This window comes from Pyxicephalus adspersus, chromosome 2, assembly GCF_032062135.1.
Source record: "Pyxicephalus adspersus chromosome 2, UCB_Pads_2.0, whole genome shotgun sequence".
Taxonomy (NCBI): domain Eukaryota; kingdom Metazoa; phylum Chordata; class Amphibia; order Anura; family Pyxicephalidae; genus Pyxicephalus; species Pyxicephalus adspersus.
In genome coordinates, this window is record NC_092859.1 from 138,225,304 (window position 1) to 138,251,430 (window position 26,127).

The 26,127-nt window shown below is 36.7% G+C and overlaps 1 protein-coding gene across 1 annotated transcript in view; it reads left to right on the top strand.

Annotated features, from left to right (window-relative positions):
• Window positions 1-26,127, top strand: part of DENND4A (DENN domain containing 4A) — a 75,007-nt gene that overhangs the window by 27,403 nt on the left and 21,477 nt on the right. The window contains 14 exon segments of the mRNA XM_072402618.1: window positions 254-586; window positions 1,669-1,918; window positions 3,218-3,287; window positions 6,671-6,840; window positions 8,442-8,683; window positions 9,273-9,339; window positions 9,891-9,949; window positions 11,186-11,330; window positions 12,936-13,111; window positions 14,139-14,239; window positions 15,033-15,251; window positions 15,371-15,516; window positions 20,977-21,110; window positions 24,833-24,962. Of these exon segments, the coding sequence (XP_072258719.1) occupies window positions 254-586; window positions 1,669-1,918; window positions 3,218-3,287; window positions 6,671-6,840; window positions 8,442-8,683; window positions 9,273-9,339; window positions 9,891-9,949; window positions 11,186-11,330; window positions 12,936-13,111; window positions 14,139-14,239; window positions 15,033-15,251; window positions 15,371-15,516; window positions 20,977-21,110; window positions 24,833-24,962 (2,242 nt within the window).

Sequence of the window (26,127 nt, forward strand, 5' to 3'; positions counted from 1 at the left end):
GAAATCTGTCAGACAGTATGTAGGAGAATTATCTACACCTAGCCAATTATATTTTTCCATTTTGCATTTAAACATGATTGTTCTAGTGATACCATTAGTAGTTCTTTTAAAAGAAAGTGTGTTTATAATATTGCATTTTACATTATTTATTAAGGAATATTTTTCTTTTTTACTATACAGTAAAAACATGGGAAAATGCTCTTATCTGTAAACAGAATTTGAATTTTTTTTTGTTCTTTTTTTTTTTCTATAGCTGTCCTGTCCCAACACGGAAGATGATGGAAGACAAAGGACCCCGTGTAGCTGATTACTTTGTAGTTGCTGGACTAACTGACTCGTCAAAACCACTTGAAGAGGAAATCCACTTTAATGATGCCTGTCACAAGATAGCTAAACCAAAGGAACCTATCACAGATGTTACAGTGATCATTAAATCCCTGGGAGAAGAGGTGCCACAGGGATATGTTTGTATGGACACTACCCCAACAGGACTTTCGGCTGATCTCAATAATGGGAGTATCCGAGGACCTCAGATATATTTATGTTATAGGAGAGGAAGAGACAAGCCTCCATTAACAGATCTAGGGTAAGTTCCGTTGTTAAGTTTGTTAACCCACCAAGCTTGGTCTTGTCAGTCTTTAAAAAATACAAATAATGGGAAACCACTTTGGTGGATGAAGTATCTAATGGTTTAAAGTATATGTGAAGGAAAAAACATGCAAAACATGCAATACATGCATATTTCACATATATTGCTTACCCAAGAGCCCTAGACACTCAATTTGACTTCATACCTGGTAATCTGGACTGAAACGCCAGTGAGAGCACCACAAACTCTCCCTTAAGTATCTCTTCACAGTTTTCAATAATATTTTATGTTGCTTGCTAATGTTTTTTAAGTTTTTTTCTTTTCTGTTACTTATTTACACACCATTTTATTCTTTACTTTTATTAAAAAAAAAAAACGTATCTGATGGTCTAAATAGAAATCGTAAAAACCTGCCTTGTGATTTTTTTTACCTTCGAAGAAGATTTTGTAAAACATATTAATAAATGATAGTAAGTGAGATGAACAGTGCCTGAAAAAGAAACTCACAAGTTCTATAGGGATGCAGACTGTCCATAAAAAGTTAAATGTACAATGCATTTGCTGGGTATTTTTCTAAAGATATGAGTGGGTCCTGATGCTGTATAGAATACAGAAAAGGTCCTTCATTTTTTTCAGCCACCACTTCGCTAGGCCCAGGCATAGTTGTTTTCTATTTGGCATCAAGTGTGGCACTGAAAAAGCCAGTGGTAGCCACAGATAGTCAAAAGGAGGGCAGGTTAACATATGACAAATTGAGTGTTTTCAATGGTTGTTGCCATAGGAAGCCAGTAATGGTGCGCCCAGGTAAAAGAGGCTGGGGAGAACACTACAACCTAGGACTAAAACTGCCTCCTTCTCAAAGCATCGGGCCCCTAGCTTAGTAATGTGACACATATTTCCTCAATTGTCAGTAACCTATTTGTTCACGTTACGTTGACCTTATTGGCATGGCTTATTTGCATCTGAGGTTAAGTTGTATTTCATGTCCAAGTCCTGACAAATCATATTCATTTTGGCGAACAATTGAAGAGAAATTCCTGTTTCCTTATAAAATGTAAATTTTTTTTTTCTTTTTGCAGGGTTTTGTATGAGGGGAAAGAACGGTTAAAACAGGGTTGCCACATTATTCAAACTACACCTTTTGGACGTCCTGCCAATATAAGCAGCAGTACCTCCTCACAAAAAGCATACGTTACCTACAGAAGAGCCTCTGAAAATATGAGCCAAAATTCCCTGGCTGTAACTGATATTTGCATAATCGTACCAAGCAAAGGAGAGACACCACCACATACCTTCTGTAGGGTGGATAAGAATCTTAATAGCAGCATGGTAAGACCCTGTTACAGTGTCACTGTGTACTGCAATGCTTTACCCATCCAAAATTCTTTTTTTCCACTTTCTTATGAAAAGTTTTGTGTATAGTTTCTGATGAAAGTAGGATGGGGGCAGGTTTTCCAAACTATTGTTTTTAAAGAAATTCGGCACCCTGTGGTCTCATAAGGGGCCATAGACATCGGACTCCTTTGTCAGCAGAATTTTTTAGTTCCAGGATGTAACAGTAGTTAGGCTACACACGTGCAATAATTGTCGTTGGAAAGGATCTTTCACAATCCTTTCCAACGACTAACAACTGCACGATGCATGAACGAGTTCTGTACCTACACTGTTCTGCTCTATGGAGAGGGGAGGGGGAGAACGACAGAGCGGCACCCTGCTGTGCGCTCTCCCCCTTCACTTGCATTACGATCATCTGTGGATCCACCAGGACGGTCGATTTGACAATAGACGACGAGCGCTGTACACACCATTATCAACCAGTTAAAGACTTCAGCAATTGTATGTTATTAATGTCTTCAATGTCATTCATTGGACATATACTAGTCTTTGTAACCAGTTCTTTTCAATATTTATCAAGCAGCCCAACTTCAAAAACACTGTATACCTGTAAGGAAGAGAATGTATTATCAAGCTTCTCTTACCTAATTAGTTTTATAAAGCATTTACCTAGTGATTGTTTTTATTACTTTTGTGTTCAATGCTGACCACACATATTATTGAAAAATACTAGCATATTACAGTAAGTCCGTTTTTATTAGTTTAGAGCAGTAAAAATGATCATTCTGTTTTTATGCTTTTCGCTATATGATGGTGGTAAAGATGGGGGTGCTATGTTAATTGGAACCCTGTTGACCCTTTGGTGATCTTAGTGAAAATGAAATCCGAATCCAGTAAAAAAGCTCATGCACAGGAACTGTAAATCTGATTGAGCAGAACTGGATACTACAACTAACTATGATTTCAACTAGGTCTATTTTTATATACTGTATGTGTCTCTACCTACCAGTTACATATCAATAATTCATAACCTGACACGTCTCTGCTCAGAATATTACATGAATGAAAAGTAACCGTGATCATACATCTTGGATTAAAGCATTTTCTAAATTAAAAGGGAAAATTTTGATTGCACTGCTGTAAAGTTTAAGAATCCTGGATGCTAAGTGGAATAATTATAATGTCCAATTTCTGTATGCAAAAAGGAGCATTGTGTAACTATAAATAGTAAGAAGCTTAATGTTAGATAGATGTGATCATATACTGTAACTTACTTTGTTTTCTTCTTTTTAGTGGGGCTCAGCTGTTTACCTTTGCTACAAAAAGTCAGTTGCTAAAACCAATGCTGTATCTTACAAAGCTGGTAAGCAAAATTATGTTTGTACATATTTGTAGCAGTAATAAAAATCTAAAAGAATATACTGCAGTCACAATTGATCAAATTGAGCTACATGTGGGGTGTAGCACTTACCTGATCTGTGTGTGTGTGTGTTTTGTAGTTTATGTACCAGACTCATTGATTATTGCTTATGATAATAAGATGTTTTCATAGCAGTGTGTGTAGTGTGTCCTCCACATTGTTCTGTTTATTTCCAATCCTGCCCTCTAATCAGTAGTGCTCTATAAACGTGTTCTTTCAATCCCTGAAAAGGTATGCTTCCTGCCCTGCACACATGAGTTCTTTCTACAATCTGTGGCAAAAGTTATGCAATCACTACTTGTAGAGTATTTTCATTAAACTGTTCTTTGCAAACAGAAAAAAGTCAGATATGAAACAATTTTATTGATCCTAATGACTGTTTAACAATTAAACATTCTGCCATTGTAAAACATACCTCCAAATAATTAAATGACAATTTGTTAAATGTTGTTAGTAATGGCACACATTTGTTCAGACCAAGTAGGAGAACAAACTATGGAATCAACAATGAAGGAAAAAAAATGGAATCATCCCAAAACTGTCCACTTACTACTTTGTTGCACCTCATTTGGCTTTTACGAGTTTTTGAGTCGTGAACTTCACCAAAAATAAATAATAATAAAAAAAAATGTATTCCTCATCTATCAGGTTCCAACTTTTATGTGCAAGTTTACAGATAAGTTTTGCAAGGTGTAGACGTTTTGTGGGTCCCTTATTTTAAAATTCCACCATAAATTTTTTATTTGTATTGAGATTCATTGGAATTGATTGACATGGAATTGATTTCTTTCTATTTTTCTTTGGACTTGATAGCGCCAGGAGATGGCAATCGGTTTTACAACTGGGTCCTGCTTTTTTACGATTGTTGATTAAAATATATTTTGGTTATCCACTTGTTGGTTATCCACAGCTTAGAAGAGACAGTAGTTACCTGAGAGTAGAAATAGTAGAAATAGTTCCTTGAAATAGCAGACATCTCCAGGCGGCAGCCTCCTGGGTATTAATTTGTACGGCGATATTCTCCCCTAAGTAGGTATTGCAGGTAACTAGCTAGGGAGCTTTCAATAATAGAATTATCTAAGGGATTATTTAGATCTGTGACAAATACTCCTATCTGTCCACATACTAGTGAGGCTAAAGGTCCAAAGTCTGAAGTCTTGTTTCACCTATTCTGTATTTTTTGTATTGTCTAGGAAGTTTCTACATTTATTTTACTACTTTTTACAAAAAAATAAATATTTAGCCAAATGTTTTTTTTCATTCATGTGGTCAGAATAATTTATGACCATTAGGGTTTAGGTTTGTGGAATAGAATTGTGGAGGACCTTTTGGATACCTTCAGCAAGAGGGGGAAGACCACCACAATTCGGTTGGACTTTCCAGCCTATTTATTATCCATTTTCCCTAATAAGTCTGGGCTGACAGTGTCTTAGGTTTTTGCATGTACTTTTCATTTTTGTACTATTCATCACCTAAGAACTTTTAGTGTATGTCTGAGCAATTTGTCATGTTTGCACCTATTGGTATCGTAATGGAGGAAAAGAAGACTGAAATTACCACAGATGTACAACAAAATATAATTGTCATTAATCTCTATGTATAAAGGTGTAGAGACACAAGCATTACATGCAGAACTCCAACGTCTGTAGTTTTTACAGCAATTTTTCTGTGCTAGGCATCAGGAGTTCATGTTAAATGCTGGTATGTGCAATGAACCAAATTAACCCAATTTCTAGAGTTTAACTGAACTTGCTAAAGTACATTGGTAAATCATGGGTAAACAGTACAGTGCCAGTAAAAGAATGATGCATGTCCTACCTTCTATGTTTGGTATCCGTTACTGCCTGGTGATGGAGCACACGAATGCAATTCAAAACCCTTGTCATTGCTGCATGAATTTGAATGTTGTATGAAAGTGCCATGTTAACCACCTTGCCGTTAAGCCCGACCTTCGTTCGGGCACAAAAAAATTGCAAGGATGGTTAACCCCGAGATTTTTCCCATCCATACTTACCTGGTCCCCCTGTGCTCATCCAGCGTCGTTTTCGTATTCCAGCGTCGTCCGTTTAGGTTTGTGGAATAGAATTGTGGAGGACCTTTTGGATACCTTCAGCAAGAGGGGGAAGACCACCACAATTCGGTTGGACTTTCCAGCCTATTTATTATCCATTTTCCCTAATAAGTCTGGGCTGACAGTGTCTTAGGTTTTTGCATGTACTTTTCATTTTTGTACTATCCATCACCTAAGAACTTTTAGTGTATGTCTGAGGAATTTATCATGTTTGCACCTATTGGTATCGTAATGGAGGAAAAGAAGACTGAAATTACCACAGATGTACAACAAAATATAATTGTCATTAATCTCTATGGATAAAGGTGTAGAGACACAAGCGTTACATGCAGAACTCCAACGTCTGTAGTTTTTACAGCAATTTTTCTGTGCTAGGCATCAGGAGTTCATGTTAAATGCTGGTATGTGCAATGAACCAAATTAACCCAATTTCTAGAGTTTAACAGAACTTGCTAAAGTACATTGGTAAATCATGGGTAAACAGAATAGTGCCAGTAAAAGAATGATGCATGTCCTACCTTCTATGTCTGGTATCCGTTACTGCCTGGTGATAGAGCACACGAATGCAATTCAAAACCCTTGTCATTGCTGCATGAATTTGAATGTTGTATGAAAGTGCCATGTTAAATGGCTAATGTTTTTGTTGATACATTTTTGATGTTTGTAAGTTAAATATGTTTATTTAAGTTGTTGCTAAAAATAAGCTTTCAGTGTCAGACAGAGCCAATTTATAACATCTCCTAAGTACTGGTCACAGCTCACTAATGTGAAAAGAAGAAAAATGATGATGCTGTGCACTGGTACAAGATATTCAAAAGTAGTTAGTCAATAATTGGTAACCACTATTGTATTATCTGCCCGATTTAGTATGACGGTATAAACATTATGCAGCTAGCCCATGAAAAGAGAACTATTGGTTATCTGTCTTTGTGTGCCTCAACCAGGAACTCTATGTGAATAATGTCATTTAGTTATGTCCCCATTCCACTAGATGAGTTGGTTTTCTTTCTTGGAGCAGCATATTGTGAAAAGGCAATGTCTCTTTTTGGTTTTACATATAGATCTAAAAAGATCATATGATAGAAGGTGCTAAGAAGATGTAGTTTAACTTTGGAATCAAATGAGACAGGGCTTGTGTTACCCTTTGATTATCCTGTATGACCATTATTGAACCTCATATATGAAAGATGTAATGGGTAAATGTATGTTGTCAGTATTGTGATGAAGTTCTGTTTTGCCTTCTCTGCCTTCATAGGATTAATATGCAGGTACCCTGAAGAAGATTATGAATCGTTTCCTTTACCTGAATCTGTTCCTCTCTTCTGCTTGCCCATGGGAGCAACAATTGAATGCTGGCCATCCAATAGTAACTATCCGCTTCCAGTTTTTTCTACATTTGTCCTAACTGGAGCTTCTGCTGAAAAGGTACGAAACTGTAGGACCCGTTACCTTTATTCATCTGGTAGCTTTTTCCTGTTTTAAATTTAAAATGAACATTTTTGCGCTTCATAGTGTGTTTTGAGTAAGAATATAATATGGTGTATTTTTGCAGTGAAGAAATTGTAATATATGTTGTTTTTCACTCTTCATTAATTGTATGCAATGGTTTATGCTTATTGTTTCACTACATATATCAAGATTTGTGGATTAGACACTATAGTCACATTGTGGTAAAGCTTCTGTAGGAATAAATGTCTTTGGCCATCCAATCATGTGCAAGCAAATAAGTTACTTATGTATGCAGTAAAGCAGAATATCCACATATATACCGCAGGTTTATAAAAATTGCATCACATCGATTTCTATGTTTTCTCTTACAAAAAAGAGAGCCAAATACCCCAATGCAGTTAACATAAGCAGGTGCTGTAATTAACTAATAGCAGTCCTAAAGCTGTGCTGTCATGCCATTGTCACACATCATAGTCTGTTGTCTGAGATATAAAGTTAATTTTATTAATATAGAGAAGAAAGCAATGATATTGTTAAAAGACACAGTAATTTAAAGCAACCATTCAAATTGTGTTTTCATTTTTGTTACAAGGGCTGGCAGAAAAATGAAAAGTTGCTGGTTGCTTCAACGCCTTACCAAGAGCAAATATTTCTTATTTTTTCCCATACTCTCAGAATATAGCTATTACCCAGTATTTATCATTCTGTTCTGTGTGGTTAATAAAACCTTCTAGATGTTGGCTTTACCTAGGGCAGGTCTCATAACTAATTCAAATATCTGAATCAACTGTTGATTTAGGATTTTAGTTAACAAATTTATGTTGCTTGCTTTAGAAGTTAAAGCTGGTAAAAATGCTCTCTAATCAATAAAATAAATAGGTATATTCCCTGTATGTGTAGCAGGCCTTTAGACCAGTGGTCACCAACCTTTTGGACTTCACGGACCACTACTTTCACGGAATCCAGACCACGCATGTGCGAGGAGCCGTGTGTCACTCAGGAGGGAAAGAAACTTCCCCCAGAGTGACGTCATGATGCCAGAACCTGCCCTCTTTCCCATCGCAGGCTCAAATCTGCTTTCTAAACAAAAGTTATGTGCACAGCCCTGTACTACTGTACCCCCAAGATGGTTAGCAAGCAGGTCTGAGCCTGCAATGGGAGAGTGGGCAAGTGGTGTCCATAAGCATTAGTCTGTTTATATACCGTACTTAACTCTGCATGTGAAAAACAGCCTGGGGGTTGTCTGGTGCAGGCATCACTTGAAAGGCCTCTTGAAAAATTGTCCATACCCTCCCTTATCTGCTTAGAAACTTCTATTAAGAGTACCGTAGGGAGGAAATCAGTGTAGAAAAATTAACCCACACTGACATCTAGTTTCTGTATCTTTTATACCAATAATTGGATTCTCTAATAGAACTATTGTGCCTGACTCTATGGACTTTGAGTACAGTAAGCAGTAAGGAAACATGGATCCTGTTCATACCTGCAAAAAAATTGCATAGATACTCGATGCCATAATTATATTCAGACATGAATTCCTTCAACTCTTGCTTTTTTTTTTTTTGCCCCTCTCAAAGGTGTATGGAGCAGCTGTACAATTCTTTGAGCCGTATGCTCCCGAGCAGCTAACAGAAAAACAGAAGGCACAGTTAGGACTGATAACCAACGCAGAGGAGAAAATGGATCCCTCTAAAGCCATTCATGTTAGCAAATGCATCTGTCTTCTTTCTCACTGGCCATTCTTTGATGCCTTCAAGAAATTTCTCACTTTCCTCTACCGTTATTCCATCTCTGGACCGCATGTGCTCCCAATAGAAAAGTAAGATATTTGTTTAAGAGGCTGTAAATAATTAACTGACAATGTTTTGTTCAGTCTTTCTGCATGAATCCACACTCCTAAAAACGCACCAGAGCATTTTGACATCCAGTGTCAAGCTATTACTTAATGCAAGTACAGAGCACATTGCCTTTCGGACCTCCTTTGTAAGGTAGTGTGTAGGTCTTTTAAGGCTTTTAAATTTCCAATAAAGCCAATACTGAGGCAAACTCTTAAAACAACTTTGTTAATTTGAATACGAATTTTTGGAACCTAACTTCAGATTCACAAAGCTTCTAAATAACGGTCTTTACTCTAACTGTACAAACACATTTGGCCCATGACACAGATATTCTTTCCTTCACGTTTACTTATGGTACACGGTTTGTATTCCATTATTAACCTAATTATTTCCTTTTAACCTAATTGCTAAAAGAATTTGCCTTCTTGGCTTTAAAACGCATGTATCTGTTACAACAGTGATAACTAACATCATTCCAGTTTTATATCTCATAACAATTTTCTTAGACATGCTATGTTAAATATTTGATGCTCTGTTAGTTATAATTTTATATTTTTCTCATTCATCCAGGCATATCTCACACTTCATGCATAAAGTTCCATTTCCTTCTCCGCAAAGACCAAGAATATTGGTTCAGGTAAATAATAAATTATAAATAATAATCTTACCTCTATAACTTCTGTGGATAAATTCTTTAAAGGAAATAAAACTGTCATTGTTGAGGGTGAATAAAACATAAAATGATAAGAAAGGTTACATGATATGAACTAGAAATTTCAAATGATATCTTGCATGTAGGCATGACAATTATCCTTATGAATATTATGGGTTTAATAAAATATTGGGTAATATTACAAATAAGGATATTTTTTTGTAGTTTCATTAGCCATGTAAAAATCACTGGATAAAATCTTTAAAGTACATATCTGCAGTAACAGTACCTGGGGCCTGTTATATACTTTCCCTTCCAGCTATAAAACTTTGCTGAATGGGGCAGTGCTCAGCAGTCACCTGTGTGTTTGTATTTCATGAATGGTTTGTTTAGTGTATTGTTTGATGTACTGTGACGAGAACCACACTAATGAAAGTCTTTATTTGGTGATCCAGTCTGCATAATTAATCTTTTGTGTATATTTAACCTTTTTTTTGCTCTGCTGTGTAAACACAATTTGCTGTCTCTCTGAATAGCTTTCCCCGCACGATACCCTGATCCTCAGCCAGCCTGTGTCCTCACCACTTCCACTAAGGCAAGTACACAATATTGGGACTTCTGTCTGCACAGGTGGACTAGTGTGATGCCAGCTTTCTCGGGAATTAGCATTGCATAACACGGCACAGCTAAAGCTAATTGAACCTGATGGGTGCCGTCATGTGACGGGCATGTTTTCTAAGCCTGTAGGCACAAACCGAGTTTGGTTACTTTGGCAACCTCTTCTCCCGCAGTGCGACGTCTCTCTCCTTTCTATGTATCACGGGACATAACTGCCTGCTCTGTGACCAGTCTAGGATTTTATCCTGAAGTTCATTAGTGCACTAGGGAAAAAAATTGAAAGCAAGTGATCGGTGCCTTGTACAGGGTGTATTTTATGCAGTTCCATAATTATGACAACATTTACATGTAATTACTAGGAAAATTAATTAGTGATTGAATAATTATCTTTTTTTTCCGTTAGATTGCCATTCCTGGCAAGGTCCCATGACCTTCCCTGGCAAACTACAAAGAGCAGTGTATCCCATTTAATTAATCAGTAAGCTGCTGTGACCTTTGCTGCCTTGGTCTCAATTTATTATTCTTGCTCATTTATTAATTCACTAAAGTTTGACATGCATAAATATAGCAAAATAAATATTCCAGAAAATGCATTTTTTAAGTGTTGCTTTCTGTGTTATTCTTTAAGCTATAAACTTATGATACTATTTTATGTTGTTATATCATGCTACACAGTATTTAAAGAGACCCTGACATTCTTTAAACCTAAAGCTGACTGTATCTGATTGCACAATCCTATTTAGATTTAACAAGTTTAAGAGGACAAAAATCCATTTCATTTGTATCAAATCAGGTAGGTCCTTGCACTTCACAGTTATTGGTAGATATACGTATCTAAAATTTATGAGTGTTTAACTTATTTCTAACTCAACAGGAATAGAGCTAAATTCAGGTTTCCTGTCCTGATTACTCTTTTTATTAATAATGAAAATGAAAACCTGATTATTTAGATACTTTAAAAGGTTTTCATTCTGCAAGTGTTCTGTACATTCTTGTATCATCCTTATCTCATATTTCAATGCTTTTGCACAATCTGCTTTTTAGAAAAAATTGAAACTGGAACATGCTGTTCCAAAATGTATGAAATAATCACTTCTATAGATCTGTAATATAGTTATAATACATTTTCTTAAACGTTACTAAGAACCTTTGAAAATGATCTATTTCAAGATGTACATGCTTTTTCTTATACAATACTTTATCTTACAAACAGTGGGGGGAAATTTTCCACGCTGCTGCAGAATTTGGGACCTGAGAACGCAGTGACTCTGCTGGTGTTTGCCGTCACAGAGCACAAAATCCTCATCCACTCATTACGCCCTTCTGTTCTTACTAGTGTAACTGAAGCCTTGGTCTCTGTAAGTTCCTTTTACTACTTTCTTTTTCTCAGCCAACTGGGTCAAATTCTTTTGCTTTTTATTAAACCTTTATAATTCCAGGAACCAATGTGAGCCAGAGTTAATATCATATTTATGAGTCCCTTCAGGATACTCTTGTAAAAACCCTGTTTCACAGTCTGATTATTACAGAAAAAATGGATGACAGTTTAAGCTTTGTAAAAAGTTACTTGAATGCTTGAATTTCTTTAAGGTAGAAGCTGTAACATTGTATGATAGTGGTAAAGAGCTGAAATAAACTGAGCTCTGCTGACAGCTTGTGGAAAGTTGTGCCTCATTAGTTACAGCTAGAGGACAAAAAAGTGTCCCTGTTGACCATAATAAATGGCATTTGCTCCTCTCTGGTCATATTTTCTTAATGAGCATGATTGATGTTGGCATTGAGAGCTTAGAGGGGGCGATTGTTGGATGTTTAAATGCATTTCTAGTACACAGGGGGCATGCACATAATGGGACTGAAGAGAAGTAAGGGAGAAGAGAATCATACATTCATGGTGTAGGTTTGGTTTTGGAACCATATTTAAATTCATACTGCTGCATACTTTGTGGTGTGCTTTAGTGCAAGTGTGTTTGTGGGCTAGGATAATAAAAAGCAACACCTATTATATCCCACACTTGCGCAGAAGAAGATTATTTATTCAGCAGAAAGGGACAGGTTCTCTTTCTAGGAAATTGCATCTTTCACAGATACTCTGGTGTGAACGAGGACCTCCCAGAAATGCCCGATAATTCAGGGTACATGTGGCCTTGTCACCTCACTTCCAGGATGCAGTGCTGTACAGACCCAAATACTGAAACATAGAAAGAAGAGTAGGTCACTAACCAAGTGCAAGCTTCAGCACAGGGTGCCACAGAGACTATTCTAAGATTAGACCCACAGCTTCAACAGGGTGGAGGTATTGATGGGAGTGATTGTGAGTTGTCCATAACAGTCATATGACCACTGGTTTTAAAGTCAGTTTTAAAAGACTGAGTTTTTAACATCCAGTGTTAAAATTTCATAAACCATGAAACTGCGAAGTGCTCCCATACCATATAGCTTTTGATCCCACAAGTGTTTCTTGTGTTGGCTGTACAGAAATGGAAGAAGCAGATTGAGATACCTTATAACCTTGTTTGCATAACATTAACCGTCTGCTCAAAATCTCACATCACTGGATCTAATCCACTGGCAGTTTTTTTGAGACAATCTGTAAAGAGGTAATAAAGCATATGGTAGAGAAGCTTATCATTGGTTTGCCATTCTGTTTCTGATTAGGATGCATATTGCAGCGAGTTCACAGACATCATCGCTAAATCTAGTGAGCCAGAGTAAAATGCCTTTGTCTAAAACCTGATTGTGACAAGTTTGATGAGCCTGCACCCAATCCTGGCTGTCGAGCAGTTGGCTTTAGGTACCCTGAAGTGGTAAACTCCACATTGTTTTTACAGTGGTTCTGAGCTTATATGTTATATGTATTGTGCTTGTTGCACTTATATTTGCATTGTATCTAGTGCTTAAATAACATACCTGAAACTGACAATAACAAAAAAATTTTTTATTTATGTATTTATTTTTTTTGCAAGATGATCTTCCCTTTCCATTGGCCTTGTCCATATATCCCTCTTTGCCCCCTGGCTCTGGCAGACGTGCTGAGTGCCCCCTGTCCCTTCATTGTAGGAATTGATTCTCGCTACTTTGATTTGTACGAGCCCCCTCCGGATGTGAGCTGTGTTGACCTAGATACCAACACCATTTCTCAGTAAGTATTCCTTGATGAGAACTTGTTCTGTGACAATAAAATGAGATTGTGTGGTTGTTGAAAATACATCATCTATTTGGCTGGAGGGCAGTAAAGACTCGATGAACAATACCGTGTGGTTTTTATTTTGAATTACATTGGAATGACTGTATTTTAGTGCCTTAGCGAGATCCTTTAGTGAGATATTGGAGTGAATACTTTTCCTGTCTGATGCATTGTATTTTTTAATACATCTTATAACATTTGTTTCCAATAATAGGCAGTAATTACTCAGTGTTCCTTTTTTTCCTATTATGTTTGTCTATGTAATATATATTAATTATTCTGTTCACAAAACTATAAATCTACATTTAATATCTGCAAATAAGCACACACAATCTTAAAATGGGAATCAATAATTATGCATTCATGGACTTGTTTTGGCCAGAGTACCTAAAGTTGGGTAACTGTAAAACTGAGCCCTGGCTTGAGACATGTCTATGGTTTACTTATCCCTCCCTTCTTCAGGTTCACCTACAACAAGCACAATATACAGTATAAATGCCATTTTAGTACTCACCAATTTACAAATGGTTCAGTGTATTCGAGTTTATAGGCTAAAATGGCTTTAGAGAAATGTGCCATGTAGATACAATGATTATCTTTTAGGGTTTAGGCAAATGACTGACGGTGGTGGTGCTTCCTGCATGAGCCAGGGTTACTACATACAGGATATAAAAGCACTTTATTTTAAAAATGAACTGCTGGTTTGTGGTTCTCCTAATAAATATTCTACACACAATACATTTTTATTGTAAGAAATCCTTTGTTATATGCAGGACCGAACGACTTGGTTCATGCAATATTAGTTTTCTTCATGTAGTAACTGCAGCGACATTTGTAGTGGTATATGCTTAGTGCTCCAATTGAAAGTCGACTCTCTTCTCGCCACAGATTAAAAATCATCTACATCCATGTTATTCTATTTAGATTGTTACTCTTAACGTATCACTGAACTAAAAGTTGTTGTATTTTTCCAATATGGCAGAAGTGATTGCAAAAGGAACATCAGCTGGAAGAGCCTGCCTAAGAAAGCTTGCAAGAATCTCCTGAATACACTCAGTAATCTGTATCGGCAATTGGCGGAATGTAAGTAGCTTTTATACTTTAGGCTTCTACAGTGCTGTTGCTAGCAATCATTTTATACATTCACATACATATGATGGCAGTGATACAGACCATGCAGATGTGCCTCATATTTCTTCACGTGAATATGTAAGCTTTTGAGTCATGTTCGATTACTATAACCTTGTAATTGAAACTTTCAATTCATTATTAGATGGTAGCTATTTTCATAGTTTAAATAATGGTATTACACAACTCTGCACCAGTCTCCCAAGTTTATTCAGTTGCACAAAGCGTCCCTGATACCCTTGGCACTAACCCAATGTCTACCGAATACTTTTACTGAGAAAGAAACTTCCATCAACCTTAGTTTCTCACATGTTTGTGTGGCGTTGGCCTAAAATAGAACACATTTTAATGTGCTGTTCTCTAAGCCATATATATTTTTTAATTGTTTCTTTTTATGGGTGGACTTACTAAAAATTTTATGTAAATACTTGATGAAAGGGAGTCACCTTTCTGTTCTCAACTGAATGTGTCGCTTGAGTATGAGTTATTGCAAAGATGCTAATTAGCTATTAGGGTCAGAATAATAATGGCTATGACGAAGGAAGCAATCCCACTTACTCATCCTATCCATAATTTAAAGGGAAAATAATATAATTTTATATTTTCAGATGTGCCTCTAATGTTGGTTATAGATCAGCGTAGTATTTTGATGGCTTACATATACTTTGGCTTGCCTTTCCTTTAGTTTAAAAAAAAAAAAAAAAAAAAATCTTAACCCTAGCAACATGTCTTCATTTTACCTCTTTAGTACAGCAAAGACCTAGAGAAGATGCACTGCTGGAAATGGCAATGAATGACTATGACTTCAATTCTGGAAAGAAAATGCATCAACTCGATATGGAGATTCAGGAAGCTTTTTTGTGTTTTATGGCATCTATTTTGAAAGGGTACAGAGCCTATTTGCGACCTATCACACAGGCTCCATCTGAGACGGCCACAGACGCAAGTTCTCTTTTTGAGCTGCAAGGTAAGCAAAGCAGAATATTCTGAATGATTTTTTTTTAATTTGTAGTACAGTGAATGAAAAATTATTTTATACAGCAATGTTTTAATCAGCTTAGTAAAAAATCTGTTTTGTGATTTAAGGTTTCTTAAAGAGCCGTGACCGCTCCCACCACAAATTTTATAATATGATGACTAAAACTCAGATGTTTATCCGCTTCATTGAAGAGTGCTCATTTGTTAGTGACAAAGATGCCAGCCTGGCCTTTTTTGATGACTGTGTTGAGAAGGTATGTACTGTAGAAATCTTGGAGTCTAGTTTTTGTGAATTATTGTTGATGTTGTTGTTGTTGTTATTATTATTGTTGTTATTAATATTATTGTGTATTATTAGACTTACAAAGCAGGAGTAATCACTTTAGTATCATTTCTATCCTTTCTAAACAATGAACTTTTGCAAATCTTTGCTGATTCTTGTTAAGGTTCACCTGTCTTTACTGTTAAGCTTTATTACTCATTCTTCATAATTCAGACTACATTCTGGTGATGTGGCCTGACAAGAGCTTTCCTTTGCTATTATCCCTGATTAAGTGTTGTAGTCTGGAAGGGTTTGGCATTCGTGATAAACAATAACTGACATTGTATGCCAAGCCACTTTTATGTCTTGTGTATACACAGTTCTGTAGCATCTTAAAGTGGCCATATTCTTATACTTGCTCTGCTCTCTCATTAACAAGCTGTTCTCAGAAAGGAATTGCACTGAGAAAGGAATTAAGGTAAGATAATCATTTACAAGTGTAATAAGCTTTACCAACCTTGAAATGTAGGTGCATGTAAAATATGCTTAGTTTCTAATTCATGCCCCACAGTGCTCTGATTTTAATGAAACATCAATGTATTCAAACTCACAATACTACTTTGGTCGTTTTCTTTTTTCTGGAGCCTGGAAGTGTGTTACAGACAAGACCCCGACCTCTGCATAATGTTATGCATACACTATGACTCTTATGTTCACTTCAATCAATATAACTATCAGTTTAAATCGTTTCATGTAAACAACTACAAGTATTCAACATATCATAAATTCATTGGAAAAAGTATTTAATTTATTCTCCCGGCTTTTTTTTTAAATTTTTTTTTAAACATTCTGTTTGGAAATAATATTTGATTACAAGGCTCTGGCATTACACTGTTAGAGCGAGGAGACATAGAGCTGTAGATTCAGGCCATACTGTTTGTGGAACTTCTGGGATGAAAAACCATGGTGGAGGCACAAAAATAAGTTCCAGCTTCCTAAAGATAACTTGCAGAAAGTTTGGTGGTATTGCCACAGTGGAGGACACATTGATGCACCTGCAGATTCTTTTTGAACGATAAGTAATTATCCTGAACCTACATGTAGATAACTGATCTAGGACCATCATACCACATTATGGGCAGTGCAGTCTGCATTGTCTTGCTGACTTTCTTACAAGAATGAGCAGCTCTGTTTTAGTCACTACAGATGAACAGATGACTGGTGTGCTCCTGAGCAGGGTCAGGGGAAGGACCCCGCTGGGAGGGAGCACTAGCTAGAGCCGAGGACCATGTCTCCCATACGGATCGCAAACTCAGGGAAGTGGATGGGTTCTGGCATCATGACGTCACTAAAGGGGAAGTTTCTTGACCTTTTTCCAGCCAAGCTTTAGTTGTCTCCCAAATGACCTCACATTTGAATCTAGAATTTTTTTGATACGCAGAGGAGGATATGGTTGACTTAATGACAGGAAATGTGCCCAGGTCAAACAAACCCAAATAATCACTCCTTCACCACCGTGCCTGACAGTTGCTATGAGGTGTTTGTGCTGCGATGCTGTGTTTGGTTTTTGCCAAATGTGGTACATTGCATTCTGACCAAACATCTCCACTTTGGTCTCGTCTGTTCAAAGCATATTGTACCCTAAGGTCCATTTTTGGTTTTTCAGATGCAACTTTGAAATCTTAAGAGGAGAGGCTTTGTCTTGGCAATCCTTCCAAACAAGCCATTCTTGTTCTTTTTTTTAACTTTAACATTTAACATGAAACTGAGGTGTGTGGAGTCCGACACGTAGCTCTCGGATTTCTGCATTTGTTTTTTTATTTTTTTATTTTTTTAGCTTTGCACAGTCTGACCATGGGGTGTATTTGCGGCGACTTAACCCCTGTGAAGATTGGCAACTGTCTTGAATGTTTACCAATTTTAAATATTCTTTCATCCTAAAGAATGATTGGCATTGTGTTACCACACCCCTAAGTGCTCAAAACCAGAAAACTGCCAAAATTTCTGATTTTATAGAGGTCGTTACATTTGCTGATGATACGTTATTCAAGGGTTTGATTATCTGTACCTGGCTGCTGTGAACCTTATTACTTTTTATGCAATTTGTTAGGGTGTACTTATTTTCTCACATGCTACTTCAGCATTTTTACTTAATGTAATAACAGGGTTTTCCATGTCATGTGTTATTCATTTGAGGTTCTATTTACAGGTAATCCCCGAGTTACATGCGAGATAGGGACTGGAGTTTTGTTCTTAAGTTGAATTTGTACGTAAGTCAGAACAGGTACATTTTAATAAATGCAATTAGGACAGACGTTTTTATCAACATATTAGGAGGCATCATGGTGTCAGTTACTGTAAAAAATGCTCACTGTGAGTTAATCACAAACAAAGCAAAAAAAACACTTTATGGAGCCTAGAGATTGATTAGATTGCATACATTGCTTCTGGAGGAAGCTGTGCTTTGATATGCAAAAAAGAAACAACTGCACAGTTTGTCTTGGTCCTACCTGTACCCAATTATAACACCTGCTAAGGACCAGATGCTTTATTACATCAGATATACAAAACCTTTTCTGTTTTTTAGAAGATTTAATATATATATATATATATATATATATATATATATATATATATATATATATACTTGTAAGAGATGGAACTTCAGTGTTCTCCCCAGAATTTTGATTGAGCCGGGTGGGAAGGAGCTGTAAAAAGGTGCGGACACTGTACTGAGATCCCAGTTTTCAGTAACCACCCCAGTGCAAGCCAGGTGGTTACTGAAAAGTGCCAGGTGGTGCGACTGGCTAAAAGAGGCTGGGGAGAACACTGCATCTGTGCATCATTATTACACAGCAGTCTTGTTTAATATTCAGTGAAAACTTATTCTAAGATGAAAATATTGTGCCTTTTATGTACATTATATATGAATGCACTACTTTCAATTTAAAAATCAAGCAGAAAGGGGGGAATATGGGGGAGAAATGGGGAATAAAGATAAAAAATTAAGAAGTACATATTTTGAAATATCAAACCTTTGGGGGTTTGTTTCACTATGAGGAAGAAAACATTTCAAACTTTTGTATACTGCTTTCTTTGTGTATGCTAGTGGATATTGAATAAAGTACAGTATGTGACTCTTAGTAAGGTGTATCTTACCCAGACACAACTGTCAGAGGAAGATTATTTCATGGAGTTAGATTCACAAAAAACTGGGTCACCGTCTGTCTATTCAATAGGAATTATTACGGATTAGAAAAATGCAATAGAAACTGGAGTTTGGGAGTTTAAAACTAGCTGTGCATTAGATCTTACCAAGAGTTAAAAAATCTTTTCTGAAATGGTAACTTAGTAGTTATTATCTAGTTTTTTGTTTTGTTTATTTNTTTTTTTTTTTTTTTTTATCATTATAATTTGTCTCATACATATCACTATTGTTCTCCAAATATTGTCTGCAGTTTAAAATAGTTACTTAATAAGAGTTATTCGATTAACCATTTTACAGCAGGAACATGGCTGGATGTTCTGTATGAACAGAACATTCCTTCCTGGAACTGAAAAGACTTTAAAGACTGACATGACATGTAGTGAAGGAGAAGGCTCTATTGGATAAAAAAAAGAGAAATCAAACAACCTAGATGCATTTTGTATGGTGAACAATAGCCAAGTCCATCCAACCCCCCCCTCTCGTGATCATTTTCGTATGGAAAATCACCAGATTATTTTTGTATTGTTTTCTATTCCCTTCTTTAACACTACACAAGTGCATAGGTTGTATTATTATTGTAACACAGTTTTTATATAGTGCCATCATATTGCGCAACAGTTAATATAGTCTAAGGCTAAGGTTAATTGGCTTCCCCCCCAAAATTGACCTAACTGCATGTTTTTGGGATGTGGGAGGATACCAGAGTACCAGGAGGAAAACCCGCATAGACACAGGGAGAACCTGCAGACATCATGCAGATAATTTCCTGAGGCCAGAGTGCTAACCTTTCGGCCACCCAGTTGCCCCAAGAACTAGTTGTAAGAGCTAGTTCTGGTGCAAGATGTTAAGGGTAGTTCACGTTCGTGGTAAAAAACCTGTCAACTTATTGACAACTCCTAGGCACCCAGAAGCAGCTTAGCTGCTAGTCTTTTCTAGGTCTTTGCAAATGCTTATGCTGCAAATCCTAGCAAATCATTCTTTTTAAGATAAACAATGGACCTGTTCGTTTTTATTATTAACTACACATTTCAGAGCATTATTCACTCTTACAGTCTCCTATGAGATAAGATATTCTACTTATAGCTAAATAGCTAATCCTTGGTACATAAAGTCTTATAGGCGAATAGTATTTTAAACCCATAGTAATTGTTTTATTAAATCTTTTTTTTTACTACATGATTTATGTTTCTATTCTGTTGTCCTTTAGTGGCATACATTGCTTTTCTTTACCCATTGTGCAATAAGGGTGTTTTATGGTGTTTGCAGTCTTGATACTCTGGATAAAATACTACAGCTCTTTCCAGCTGAGGACTATGTTGTTTATTTGTGAGATATTACCTGGCGTAGCACCTTTATTGTGATTTTTTTTTTTTTTTTTATTATGGTATGCTGGGCATATGTTCTAAATCCAAAAACAAGACTTTTAAACTCTGTCGTTATGGACCTGACTTTTTGCACCTAAACCTAATCATTTGAAGTGTAATTTACTTTTACATCTATTGTATGTGCCATCTAGTAATTGCTAACGCAGTTCATGAAGTTTAATATATATATATGTACTATAAGGGCCAAGCTTTGCACTTTTACCTGTAACCATACTATGTTCTTGCAGCAATATGAAAGTGTAAAACCAGTGGCACATTTCTTTTTCTGCAAGTTGTAATGTGCTCTTCATTTCACCTTCCCATGCCTTACTTTCTGCCATTTTCCTGATAGCGCTGCTGTGAGTTATTTACCTTACTATATAGTGGCACTTTGGTTCCAGACAGTTTGAATTAAAGTATCATCATTGACATGAATTCATAAATAGTAAAGTATTTTCAGAGTAAAATATTTATTTGTAATAAAATAGGAGCTGGAGCTTATAGCTGACACACAAACTGTACCTCATTACTGGCATACAAAATTGTGTCATTGTTGTATTTTATTTTTGTTTTTTGGGGGGTTTTTCCTATTCAACTATTCAATATCTTCTGTCTGAGAATGCTGATAGGTCCGTCAGACCCCTGATAGTGTTGTGAAGAATGGGGTAGCATTTCCTCCACGGAGGGAAAATTTAGCTATTCAGGAGACGCTCTTGATAGAGCAGAAGCTGTTCACTAAGTAAGAAAACATGAGCTGACGGATACTTAGCTACAGCTCCTAATTGATATAACCAGAGTTCCCTGCAGGTTTGCTGTAAATGTTTTGCAGTTGTGCTGTTTCTTCTGTTCAGTTAGTTTTCTTCTCTTTTACTGCCTATAGGTAGACGTGGACAAGTCTGGAGAGATGCGTCTTATAGAATTAGATGAATCCCACAAGAGTGAGCACACAGTATTTATTACACCACCAGAGATTCCTCACTTGCCTAACGGAGAAGAACACCCAAAGAAATACAGGTAAGCAGTAAAGGGTTTTTTTGTTTTTTTTAAATTCTATATAGTGGCTATAGACTTCAGAAAAGCCTCAATGCAATTATGTTAGGCTATGGATATACTAAGCAATCTAAGCAAATGTCCACTTTGATCATTTCTTGGAAATGTAGAATTTCTATGGAGTGATTACAAGCCCTTTTAATTGTGAATAGCATATTATTGTACAAAGAAATTTTCTAACGTGTCAGAAAATATCTAGGAGTGGGTCTCTGTTGTGTCCTTTTTTATGAGAGAAAAGCAAGTGAGTATTTCACCACGTTCATCCACTTTTCAAGCCTGTATGGGAAGTGCATTGGGTTAGAGCTTCATTGCAATACACCAGGTATACAAAGAACATCATTGTGATTTTCTCATTTGTTTCTTCTTTCAGCACACGCTAGGTCAAGTTAAAATAAAAAAAGTGAGGACCACTAGAACAAGAGTAAAACAGTTGTAAAGCAAAAGAAATGACAACCCTAAGGACATAGGTACAGAGATTTCACTGCCCAAGTCTTTATTTGATTAGAACATTGTTAAACTTTCAAAAAAAATGTCTCAAAACAAAATAAAAAGGCAGCATAACCACTTGGAATCTGTCTGAGCAAGTTGTCAAAAGCCACTTGAGAGCTGGAGATGGTTCTTCAGTTATAGTACATGCTTTGTAAACTTTAACAAAAGCAAAGGTCCTAGAGGGGACAAAAAATAGCTCCCAGCTTTGCTATATATGATAGTAGTTTGTGGATCTGGTGGCAGGGCATTGACACTGCAAAATTCAAGTCTCTGATGTGTTGTCACCCATCCTTTGCCATTTAATCATATTGCGTATCAGGTAGTAGAATATGCATTACATTGTGCACTGTAGTGAACTATTTGGTATATTGCACATGTCGGGTTTATATTTTTCTGGAGTTTCTCATCCCAATCTTCTGTTTTTAAATGTTTGTTATAATCAAATTGTAAGCTCTTTGGGGCAAGATCTTCTCTTCCTCCTGTGTCACTGTATCTGTCTGTCATTTGCAACCCTATTTAATGTACATCACTGCATAAAATGTTGGCACTATATAACTCCCGTTTATCAATAATAATAATAATAATAATAATAATAATAATAATAATAATAACACAAATAATAAGGCCACTTGATTGGAATAAATAACTTTAAACTCTCATACATATAGCCAAACCTATCAGATCCAGACATATTATTGCCTGTTGTTTTTACTTATGAAAGTCTAGAACACTCTTATCTGTTTGATTGTTCCAAATATGGACACCATAGATGTGAAGATTGCCTTGCTGACTTAGTTTTACTGTGTTTTTTTCCATACATAAATTGGCCAAGTGATCACATAGGAAATAGCCACTTGCTTTTTTTCTGCTTTTTTTTTTTGTTTGCTTTCCTTTTAGTTTTAAGGATGGTGCCCAAGTATGTAGCATTGTCATACACGTCTTTCATTTATTTTCTCATTTAATCACTCTATGTTTTGGGGCAATTACACAAAGCCATTTGGATTATGAGTACTGAGAATACATTTGGAAAATTCTAGACAGTCTTTGTATTAGGAGTGGCCTTGTAGGTGGTCTGCTGTTATCAGACAAAGAATTATGGTACACCGCCTGGCAATTCTTGGAAAATAGCTTGATATATTAGCACACAGAGTGTGGCTGCCAAGACTTCACTATAATAGCCAGAATCTTTTCAGTGCAGTGACATGCAAGCTTTAATTCTTCTTTTTTAACTTTCCAGAGTACTTTGTTGCTTTTCTGTACAGTTTTGGAATTAATAGCAGGAGCCTGTATTTGTGTAGCTCAAATTACTATTTCAATTTTGGAGTAATTTTTTACAGCTCTCAGTGTATGATTAAATATCATTATGTGTGCAAAAAGCAGAACTAATAAACTGCACCCATATAGAGATGTTTAAGTAGAGTCCTATAATATATATATATATATATAGATAGATACAGTGAGGGAAAGAAGTATTTGATCCCCTGCTGATTTTGTCTGTTTGCCCTCTGACAAAGAAATGACCAGTCTATAATTGTAATGGTAGGTTTATTGTAGCTGATAAACCCTCAAAAACCCAGTGCTCAAAAATCAGGGCTTGATGTGCTTTGTAATGATTGAAAAAAGTATTTGATCCCCTATCAACCAGCAAGATTTCAGGCTCCCTGGTGTCTTCACTGTATGCAGGTAACGAACTGAGATTAGGCTTGTTACAGTACCTATATAAAAGACAACTGTCCACAGAAGCAATCAATCAGATTCCAAAATAAGTCTCCATGGTCAAGACCAAAGAGCTGCCTAAGAATGTCAGGGACAAGATTGTAGACCTACACAAGGCTGGACTGGGGCTACAAGACTATTGCCAAGCAGCTTGGTGAGAAGGGGGCAACAGATGGTGCACAGGGGGAACTTATCAATGATTTCAGGGCAGCTGGGACCATAGTCGCCAAGAAAACAATTGATAACACTACGTCGTCGCCGTGAAGGCCTGAAATCTTGCAGAGCCAGCAAGGTCCCCCTGCTCAAGAACGCAAATGTACAGGCCCGTCTGCAATTTGCCAGTGAACATCTGAATCATCCTGAGGAGAACTGGGTGAAAGTGTTGTGGTCAGTTGAGACCAAAATTGAGCTCTTTGGCATCAACTCAACTCGCCGTGTTTGGAGGAGGAGGAATGCTGCCTATGACCCCAAGAACACCTTCCCCACCGTACAACATGGAGGTGGACACATTATGCTTTGAGGGTGTTTTTCTGCTAACGGGATAGGACACCTTCAACGCATCGAAGAGACAATGGACAGGGCCATGTATTGTCAAATCTTGGGTGAGCACCTCCTTCCCTCAGCCAGGGCATTGAAAATGGGTCGTGGATGGGTATTCTAGCATGACAATGAGCCAAAACACACGACCAAGGCAACAAAGGAGTGGCTTAGGAAGAATGAAGCAATGAACATGAAGGTCCTGGAGTGGCCTAGCCAGTCTCCAGACTGGTTGATAGGGGATCAAATACTTATTTCACTCATTACAATGCACATCAAGCTCTGACTTTGGAGCACTGGGTTTTTGAGGGTTCTTTTGTAGTTATTCTATCTTTCACACTACAATAAACCTACAATTATAGACTGGTCATTTCTTTGTCAGAGGGCAAATATACAAATTCAGCAGGGATCAAATACTTCTTTCCCCCACTGTATATTCAATTGATTTATGCTTTGCATTAGCCCTGGGGCAGACCACAGAAACTAAACCATCACTAAAACAAATGGGCTGATGGTACTTTACCCTTTATGTGGCAAATGTTTTGCATCCAAACACAACAGTCCTCTACTAGTTTATTCAGTATGTTAATTCTGTTAATTATATTCTGAATGGTGCAGGAACTTTTCTAAAGACCTTTATTTTAACTATACTAGTTGCAGATTTTTTTTTCTTTAGGTGGTGTTTAACTAAAATGTATTTGAATGTGTACTTATTTGATCAGCCTTGAGAAACAGTTTTGCATTTACTTAGGGCGATGGCAGTCTTGTGCCAAATTTAAAAAGAATCCAGTTAACTTGCTGATATATTTTCTGGATTAGGTAGAGCAGAGTACCTGGAAAAAACTTACAAAAAATACCCAGAGTATCAAATCTCCACACAAATTGATTCCAGGATCTCAGCTATGCAAGGCAGCGGTGCTAACAATTTTATTATTTTATTTTAGTTACAATGGTTTTCCTGTCCTCATCATGGATCTTTTCGACACTCCGGATGGCCTTCTGAAAAATCACAGACTTTTCTCTAAAGTCCCAGCTCCCAGCAGTCCATCTCCAATGTTCAGGAGAACAAAACAGGTAAAATGATGATAATTCCGCCTTTAATGTTTCGGTTTATTGAAAAGAAAACAAAGCATACACATTTTTTAATTTATTTAGTCATTTGATGTTTTTGTACAGTATTCCAGATTTGTGGAGAGATGAGCGAATGAGGTGTAACAATCATGCAGTATGCAGGGTTACTGCAGCCTAGTGTGATCCAGCCATATAAAAAATGCATAGGCTTCATAAGCTTGCTTCAGGGAAAATGACACATCAAAATAATCAGTATAGTCAGACAGCTCAATATATATCTAAATCTTGAAATTTCCTACAAAAGACAAGATTGTTCTAACATGGCTCTTAACTTCCCTTTGATAACCACAATAAATGTCCAGTACTTCGCCTAGGAGGTGGAGAGGGTGAGGTTAAGCTGAGGGTCTGCTTCAAGTTGACTTAGACTAATCATATAGTTCTCACATGATCACTACCCTAGAAAATTAAGTCTTTTATGTAAAGAAGAAGCGCCAGTCATACACACTTAGAAGAATAAGGCTACGTACACACGTCAGATGATTCCCCTCCGATAATCGCCTCAGTGCTGATATCTGACGAGAATCTGGCGTGGGTACAGCCCTCGTCCTCCAACGAACAGTCGTAATGAAATTGAAGGAGAGAGAGCGCAGTGGGGTACTGCTCCATCGTTCTAAAAGATCTTTCCAATGACAATTATTGCACATGTGTACCCAGCCTAACTGGTATGAACTTTGATCCCTGTATCAACAATGAGAATCCAATATTTGGACAGGATACTAGCACAGTGTGGTTTCTACTGACTTCAAATCATCAATCAAGGCAGAGCTGGAACAGACCACATAATAAAAATTATAACTCTTTGTATTTGAACCAGACCAAATAGTTGATGTCTTTGGTATAATTATTTAGAATTTGTACCTTATACATTTTGTTAAGGATAATTTCATTTATAAAGTAAAGGCTCTCTATAAGCTTGGCACCGTTATTAATGATTTGGGTAGGATAGAAGTCTGGTTCCCTGTTTCTGAAACATTGTTCAGATGTCTAAATGTTTCAGATGTATTCAGATCTAAATGTATCAAACATACATTGGTACTTCTATTTCTACTTTGTTTCGCTCATCTGCAGATAAATTAAACAAGCAATTAAGTTAAAAAAAAAAAAAAAA